The sequence below is a fragment of the Heterodontus francisci genome, chromosome 25 (genome assembly GCF_036365525.1).
Source record: "Heterodontus francisci isolate sHetFra1 chromosome 25, sHetFra1.hap1, whole genome shotgun sequence".
NCBI lineage: Eukaryota > Metazoa > Chordata > Chondrichthyes > Heterodontiformes > Heterodontidae > Heterodontus > Heterodontus francisci.
In genome coordinates, this window is record NC_090395.1 from 56956788 (window position 1) to 56966265 (window position 9478).

The 9478-nt window shown below is 40.8% G+C and overlaps 1 protein-coding gene across 2 annotated transcripts in view; it reads left to right on the plus strand.

Annotated features, from left to right (window-relative positions):
- LOC137384101 (uncharacterized) overlaps positions 1-5776 on the plus strand; it is a 54863-nt gene extending 49087 nt beyond the window's left edge. The window contains exon 5 of one of the 2 annotated variants that reach the window (XM_068057707.1): positions 2184-5776. In XM_068057707.1, the coding sequence (XP_067913808.1) occupies positions 2184-2381 (198 nt within the window). In that variant the 3' untranslated portion in view covers positions 2382-5776. The remainder of the gene's footprint in view (positions 1-2183) is intronic. The other variant, XM_068057708.1, reaches the window with a different exon arrangement.
- The last annotated feature ends 3702 nt before the right edge of the window (positions 5777-9478 follow it).

The window sequence follows — 9478 nt, forward strand, 5'->3', positions numbered from 1 at the left end:
GGGGCTAGAGTTTTCAAGCCCAAGGACAAAACACAGCCAATTTAGAAAAGAAAATTCAAAGATTTAATGGTCATGATGTAGATGATGGTCACCACAGATCAAGAAAGAGAACTGATGTGAATTTTGTCCCCGTCCTATTTTCCAGAAGGTGGGAGGGAGCAACTAATTGACTAATGACAAATTGTCTAAGAAAGTTTTCTGGATTACAGCCTAAATCACAATATTTTTCAAATGGGATTATACTGGCAGCATTATTCTTTTAAGTGGCAGAATCTAAATTTAATTGGAGGTAGATTTAGGTGCCTAACGAGGATCGAAAACATTCATCAAAGTAGCATTGCAAAGAATAATTGTCAAGTGACTTCAGATAACTACACTGCTCCTACTGTTCTTTCAACTTAACAGCAGTGAAGATCAATCCCTAAATAATCAATTGGTCTGTACTGTCTGTTTCAGTATTTCATAAAAACAAACTGTGGAATAGGTGAACATAAAGTCTGGGAATCCTCTGAAAATGCCTATTGTGGTCGCAAAAATCACTGTTTCCTTGTTTGCCTAATACGCATCTGAGTTAAACACTAGTTGGGGAGAATTTTATGCTCTTGGCCCGTGTCGGGTCTCCACCCAAATTGGGTCCAGGGCAGGAAAGTCTGAATGCCCTGCCAATTGAGGCTCTTAAGTGGGAAATTAATGCCAGAATTAACCCAGCAGCCAGCGGGGCTGTAGTCTGGGGGTGGGGGGGGGATGTCCCTCATTAAAAGGCACAGTGCCTGAATGAGGGACCCAGCATCAGGAAGAGGGGCCTGCTGAAAGCCACCCTGCTGTTCTTGCTGCTGAACCCCCTCCCCCATAACCCCCATCCTATGAAACACCTCCCGCTGTCACTTACCTGTGGCCTGGTTCCAGCGACTTGGGTGAGTCCAGTACCGGCAGCAGCCACCACCTCAGTGGTGTTGCTGCTCTGTTAAAGAGCTGCCGGTCTCTGGTCAACAGCTCTCAGCAGGCAGTATGTCTCTCAACGGGGTTCTTGATGCCAGGGAAGACCCGCCGCTGTCCACTTAAGTGCTTAATTGGCACTTGATTTGGCAGGCCTTCCCTAGAGGAGGTGATGCAGAGCTCTTGCCCCGCTTTTGCTGGTGGTCGAGACCCTTGTTGCCCAGATAAAATCCCAGCCTAGGTGGGATAAGTTTAGTGTCACCAGATTTACATTAATTTCCCAGAGGCAGGCAGTGCAGCCCCTGCAGCATTCTTTATTGATATCATTGATATCATCACGTGGGCGCACATGTAGGGGCCCATGGCACAGCCTGATCCCGGGGAATCAATGTAAATCTGCATAGCACCACTTGCGGATGAATTTCTCCTCCCTCAGATTTTCTTGTTACATTTGTTCTGTTGGAAAGATGTACAGACTCTTATGTTAGAATTGCATTCTTTAAGGTTTAGTGAATAAATACACTATGAAATTCCTTTGCCAATTAGTTTGAGAAATATTAACCTATTTGAAATAATTTGGTTAATGCCTACAATTAAAAAAAAAAGAACTTTATACAAAGTCTTCATCAGATAATTTTCAAAGGACTCAATTTCGAGGCACTGTGAGGGGAGTGAAATTTAATGGACCTGTACTTTTATCGAAATAAAATATCAAATTGTAGCTCAAAGAAATTGATTCACATTGTTAAAATCAAACTTTTAACACTTTTAGAATTGACACACCTATCCTAGTATTATGGTTCCCTCCACCCCTCCTCCTGTATGGATATTAATCAACAGTATAGTTTTCAAGTGAGCTGTCCATAAATTTATAAAGTAAATTGGGCACCAAATAGTCTGCTTAAAAAAAGTCTTGTTTTACAGAGGCCATTAGTTCTTAAGGTGAAAAATGAATTTGCATTGTTAGTTTCGAAAAGAGAGCTAAAGCCATGATCTCACCCAACAAGCCCTTATTCTGCCGCCAACCCCATACATTCCGTTCTTGTCTTGGCAAAAGATAGCAGTCCTTCAAGGCGTGGCAATCCAAGCAAACTCAAGATGGACCCTTTATGAAATCACAGGCCAAACAAAATCCTATGACTCAATGTCATCAGCAGTTTAAGGAACACAGAGCAGCCAATTATACAAATCCTCAGCTCAGCAGCAGTGCACTGGCAGCAAATTCAGTTTGTCTTTTTTCTTTTAAGGATGAGGAGCCCGATGCACAGGATCATGATAGCACAATGTTTTCTGTCACTTCAGAGGACCAATCAGATGCACATGAGAAGCCAAAACTGAATGGGGAAGCACAGGAGAATGGGGAGAACCAGAGAGCTACAGCAGGAGAGGCAACAGGAAATGGCCACCAGAGGAAAAAAGCAGAGGAAGCGGACACAGAACTGTAATCCACACAAAAGAAGTCAAGGTCTCACTGTCCGATTCTCTAATTTATGACTCTATGACAGGTACTATACATTTGGCTTACAGAACTGGACATAAATCATTTAAATTTAAAATGAAATTAAAACAGTTGCTCGCACAAAAATGCCAAGGCCTGTCCTTTAAGTATTTGACCTGGTTTACAATTCAGTGTAAATAAAAGTGGCATGAGCGTTGCTTTTGCTGTGACAAGTGGTGAACCTTCCAGTTTAGATCAGCTTGAGCAAAAAATAATCAACAAGATGATTGAATGCATATGAAATTAATGTATACTACTGGTGCAGTAAGAGGCCATATATAATTAATTAGGGTAATGTGCATGGTGAAGTTCTACATTGAATCAATGCTGAATGCCATCACTTGATGTAAGATAGTGAAATGTTTTGTTCCCCTTCACTGCCATGTCTCAATTTGACGAGTATATTTTTGGATAAGAAAATGGCATGTCACATCACATTACATTCATTCTGATGCAAACAGAAGTTAATCAGATATGCCATTCATTCAAACAGCTAAGTTTCCCTGTCGTACAAACAGCTTTGGAAGACAAACCAAATACTGAAGCTGCTGAAAAGACAAGGGAAATGTGTAAGAAAAATGTTGTTTTGTACAATCAAAATAGTTATAGCCATTAAGAGGCCTTTTATGATTACAGTTATAATGTTATAGTTTTTCACCCCACCCCCCCAAGCCCCCAATGCCACCTTTCCTACAAAGTGCCTGACTTTCACTCAGTAGCCATACACAATAGCATTATTAAACTGAAAACTCATCGCATTCAGTGGAAACATTGGCACTAGAGAAATGCACTTTCCTTTGTTGCATGTTCTGTTCTTTGAAATCCTCAAGTAACTGGTCTTCCATTCATGGGCGTAAGAGAATTACATAATGATCCATGGAAAATCTGGGAATACAATTTTTTTTAGATTAGATTAGATATACAGCACTGAAACAGGCCCTTCGGCCCACCGAGTCTGTGCCGACCATCAACCACCCAGTTATACTAATCCTACACTAATCCCATATTCCTACCAAACATCCCCACCTGACCCTATATTTCCCTACCACCTACCTATACTAGTGACAATTTATAAAGGCCAATTTACCTACCAACCTGCAAGTCTTTTGGCTTGTGGGAGGAAACCGGAGCACCCGGAGAAAACCCACGCAGACACAGGGAGAACTTGCAAACTCCGCACAGGCAGTACCCAGAATCGAACCCGGGTCCCTGGAGCTGTGAGGCTGCGGTGCTAACCACTGCGCCACTGTGCCGTCCGTACAACCCATCAGCTGCATCCTCATGACAATTGAATATTTGTCATCTAGTTTCAAGCTGTATTGAGTGGTTGGATTTCTAACCTCATGAAGCAAAGGTGTTAAGTGATAAAAATGAATGGCATGCCAGCTGGCTGACACATGGAGATGAAATAGCTTAGTAAAGAATTCAGAACAGTCAACTAGATACATCCTAAGTGATATTATTAGGTAACACCTTAAAGTGCACAGTACAATAAAAACACTGAATGAAAACAATTACCCTCCAAATAACATTGCAATAATCTTACGTTAACTCTTACTTTTCACCAAATTCACTGTAAATATTCTTTTTGAGTGTGTCTGTAACTCTGTAGCAGTGACAGTTGTAGGGAGTCTTCCTGCTGTGTGCACAATTTCACTAACGCAACTAACAAAGGAAATTATCTCCACTGATTCAAAGTGCTGACAGCTTCAGGATCATAGGAATGGTTCACTCCAGTTACCACATTGAATTCCTCAAGTTTTTTTCTACATTTGGTGTCAGAGGGATGTTTGAGCCATTTTGCTGGGTGTCATTAGGTGCTGGGCTCAGCAACTCCAGAAGGTTTACATTAAGGTTACCACTGACTGTGGGCAGCCTGTGCTTCAGGAACCTGCTATGCAAACATCCCTCTGCTGCCAACGCAAAGGCAGATTTTGAGAGACCTGTTCAATTTCCTTTTGAATAAAATATTTTACAATAAGCTCATCTTGTTCTGAGAGCTGACCTTTAGTACCAGACTTTGTGACACAAAGCAGATTGGAACTGCAGTACTTTCTACATATAATGCTCCATCTGGGAGCTATAAATAAGTGTTATAGCATACTGCAAACAGTTAGGTTCTAACCATCACTTTAGAATGTTCTAGATTTAGTGTACCAGATAATTTAATGATCACAATATGTTTTTCTTTACTGTTAATACTACACAATGTGATTATATAACCATAAATGGCAGCATTAGTTATGTCCAATGTAATATACCAGGAATAAAAAAAATAGGTGGTGCCTACATTAATAAACTATATTTTAAAATGGTGAATTTACATTTGCCTGAGGAGATCTGAAGGGGAATTAATGTCCTAACCTATCAACTTCTTCTGCAAGGTTTTTGTATCCCTAAAATACTGAAAAGTGGATGCAGTGTTTAAATTGCATATGTTTGATTATCGATATGCAGTAAAATGTGTTGGTACTTTTACAGCTTACTACTGACACCTGCAGACCTCAGATTTTTTCAGCAATCTGTCCTAATATGTACCTCTAAAGTTCGTCTTCAGATCAGATTTTAGAATATTTTAACATATGAAATACATTGTGGAAAATGTTTTAATCTGTTGTGGGTGCCTTTTAAAGAAATTAAATGCATGTTTTTGATTAAAAATGACACTGTTGTTTAGAGAAAAATATTGTGCGTAAAATAATTTTCATATGTTTTGCTCCGCTTACAGTTTCTCTAGGATTGCAGTGTTAAGATTACTAACACACAACTGCTCACAGTGGTAAGGTGTCCAATGTTTTAACATTTGTCTCAAATATGATTTATACTTTGAAGCAGAAATAATAAAGATGGTTAAAAAAAATTAAGTTTTTGATCTTGCATAGAACTTATTGACTGCAGAGAAACATGGTAGCATCGAATAGATTCACCACGAGATAAAACACCTGCTCCATTCAGTGCATGCAACACATTTTTTCACCATTGTTTATTAACATGCTCAATTAAATATTTGTCCACTGTTGACACGTTACCATTAATTGAATGGAGCCCTGGGGCTTCGCAGCCACACATCGCCCTAGTTCTTATACCCCATTTATATTCTGGATGGCAAGCAATGGAAATTCAGAAGATTACCTTGTGATGTTTTACATTGCTAGCCAGTAAGGGCCTTCACTGACATTGGGGAGGGTCAGCAACCACCAAAATAAAAGATGCAAAAGGGACTTTGAAGTAATTGAGTGCAATAGTTTCTGTGTTGACTTTGGTGCTCACAATCTCACTCCACAGTGTGAACAGGGCTAATTTCTAAACACTAACAGCCAAGACATGGAATTGGTTATCAAAATGGTTCTGTAATCTTAAAAAAAAATATTAAAGTAGCCATTGCATTGGTTACTAGCACTTTTTAAAGTTTGAACTGATCATTAAAGTTATTCTGCTGTCCTTATTTCAAATTGTGCGTTATATTTATTTAAAAAAAACACAATCTTTGGATTTCTGAGGGGCATTGTAAATTTAACCTTAGTCCAAAACTATCCAGCAGATGGAACTGAGCCTTCTCTATGATGGTTATTAAGTATCCTTAGTCAAATGAGTTTGTCCAATTCCAATTAACTTGCTAGTAAACATGATCCACACTATAAAATCCATGCAATACAGTTTCAGTAAACCACTCAATAGACAAAAAGGTAAGCTGCCCACATGGAGCAGAGATTAAACGTATCAACTATGTTGTCATTACCATAAGAATATAAGAAATAGAAGCAAAATTAGGCCTCTTATACAGCCTCTTGAGCCTGCTCTGCCATTCAATAAGATCATGACTGATCTTTGACCTTAACTCACCTTCCTGCTCGATTTTCCCCATACATCTTGTGAAGATCGCAGGTTAATTCCTGGTTTGTGTTGAGTTAGCTAATCTCTGCAAAGGCATCATAGACATATCAATGTCATTTACATAAAGAAAAAAATCATCCAAGATTCCCAATCCCTATCTAGTGACTCCTGATAAAAAGTAAATGCTGGATGTTGGGTAAGGACTGGTTTAGCTTGGACTGCAATGCTACACTCTCAGCATCTGGTTTACATGTTGTCTTGCGCACAGTAACTGTCCTTTTGAAGGAAGTATCTGTGGGTTGGCAGCACCACTGAACTATATCTCAGCATATGTCACCATCTTCAGGAGAAGAGGGAAGAAAAGGAAGAAACAAGAGACTCTCACGCAGGAGGATAAATGCTATCTGAACTTGGGAAATGGGGTCCCAATGCATGGTCAGTTCATTAGCACAGTTACCCATCACTTTGAACAAAAATGTAAAAGGGAACAATAGCTTTAAAATGTTACAGCAGTACACAATTCAATGCTATCAGTGAATATTCGCCAAGGCCAGAATTCTACACATCTCCAGCCCCAGGACCGGGCTGGGAGGCAACTGGGCGTAAAATCTGGTGGGATGGTGGAGGATACCATGATACCTATATGTCCCTACTGCTATTTTACCAGCGGCAGGGGAGGTGGCAGCTAGGTGACCCCCCGCCCTTAGGCCAATCAAGGCCCTTAAACAGCCTATTAATGTCCCCGAAGGACCTCTTCCGACGGCTGCTGGTATATTACCAGCGGTGGATGGCCACTTTGGCATCTGAGGAGGCCGCCTAGTAATACATGGTGGCCTCCTTGCAAGCTGGGAGGGTAGGGGGGAGCCCTCCTGATCGGACACTCTGCCCCACGGAGGGCCCCACTGAATCAAGCCCCCCACCTTCAAGTCCAACCCCCTCCCTCGCCAGGGCCTAGACAATTGTCCCCAGCGACACCTAACCTCACTTACCTTTTCGGAGGCTGATATCCATGTTCCTCCTCCTGCGGGGTGCAGTCTCAGCAGTGGCCACCGCTCCCAGTGGCACTGCTGGGACTGAAGAGCTGCCGTCTCTCTGATGGCCGACAGCTCTTGGAGACGGGACCAGCTACCTCAGAGGGACAGAAACCCTGACTGCAGCCAATTAAGGTCCTGGGCGCTGGCAGAGGTGGGCTCACTCCCAGCTTTTCAGCTGGTAGGCCGTTGCACTGCCTCATCGGGATATTTCGGCCCAAATATTGATATACCAAACTAAACAATAGTGTACAGGCAATTTGGTGAAAAGTGTAAAAATTAAAATGGTAATTGGTGTCTGTGGAATGATCACTATGCACTGTGTGGCAGTAATTATTTAAAATTCTCATCCTTGGTTTCACAGTCCTTCCATGGCCTCACCCCCTCACTATCTCTGTCATCTCCTCCAGCTATACAAATGTCCAAGATCTCTGTATTATTCCAATTCAGGCCCTCTTGCACATTGCCATTCATTCCACAATTGGCAGTCGTGCCTTCAGCTACCAAGGTTCTAAGCTCTGGAACTCCCTCCCTAAACCTCTCCGCCTCTCTACTTCTCCTTTCTCCTTTAAGATGCTCCTTAAAAACAAGTTCTTTGACCAAGCATTTGTTCACTCCTCCCAATATCTCCTTATGTGGCTCGTTGTCAAGTTTTGTTTAATAATCACTCATATGAAGGCACTTGGGATGTTTTAACCATGTAAAGGTTGCTATATAAATGCAATTTGTTGTTAAGACATAGTTAATGGAAATCTCCAAGTCAGTTACCAATGGCAGCATTTTAAACAAGGACAAATGATGGAAACCTTAATAAAGTTAGAATGTTGATACGTTTAAAATCTTGAAAATATGTCTTTAATGTTGTTCTCAGATCTCTGTTGTCCCCTGTTTTGGTGGACTGTTCTACTATTGACTCTACACTTTTAATCTCCTTCTATGCAGTATTGATTCATCTCTGAATATCCAATTGAACAGTTTTCATGAAAAAATAATTTTTGGCCTCGACATTCAAAGTACATCTTCAGAATTGTGCACTTATCTACAATTGGTTTTAATTCAGTCAGAATGTTTATATGCTATTAGCTCTTCAAAATCTCCTCAAAGTGATAATAGTTAAAGTTATACAATTCATCTCATTAAATATCTTGAAATGATTGCCTACATATCAACAGTCAAATAGTAAAAGAGACTAAAGACTACGTGGGGACAGATGTGTCATAAGTGATTGTGAGCTCCAGACATATTTCCACTTATGTAAGTGACCTTCTTAGCTTACAACTCAGTCTTTTACAATCATGAAGTACTGTTGAAGCTCACCATCTTCAGAAATGACACACCCTTTGTTTATTTTAACAGTTCAGTCAGCAATGCAGTCAGTTTGTGTTTGCCAAAGGTTTGTGTCAGTACTCCCAGGTCCTGTGTCGACCTTTGCCAAAGATTTCCTGTGTGTTCCTGTGCAGCTTTACAATGCTTCCACTGTGTTACAACCAGGTTAGAAAGGTGTCTAGGGGTCTTTTACTGTCTTCACCTGGTCTTATTGTAACAGGGTTTATTTTTAAACACACTATGTTTTGAGCTCCCCCCTGGAGAAAGCTTGTTCACCGCTTTCCAATTATAAGGCAAAGAAAAGAGCATAAACAGGCTTTCTTAGGTTTAAAGAAGAAAAGTGAAATTTATTAAAACTTAAACTCTAATTCGGTTAACGCCAACATGCTATGCCCCATGTTAGCATGCATACACGATACACACATGCAAATAGGGACAGAAAAGAGCAGAAGAAAAATAAAGTAAAAGGTTTGTGGCAATCTCTGAAGAGGGGTTTTTACTGTGCTTTGAGCTCACTGTAGTCCTTGATTGTAGGTAGTCTTGCTTTTCATTGGGGCCCAGTATTCTTCTTAAACCTTGTTCACTGTAGGAGACTTTTCTCTCTTGGGGTTCATATGTCTTCAATGGGTCTTCAGTTCCATTAGAAAGAGATGAGAGCAGACAGGAGAGAGGTGTTCTCAGTCCAGGAGCAAATAGCTTTCTGAGTTTCAAACACTCTGTAGCAAGTTCAAATTCAAACAGCCAGTTAGTCATGTGACTAAACTGGCCTGACCAGGTCTTCTGTGTATTGGAGAAGCAGGGACTGGGTCCTTTGTTCCAACACTGTCTGCCAGTATGCAAAAAAGGTCTTTCA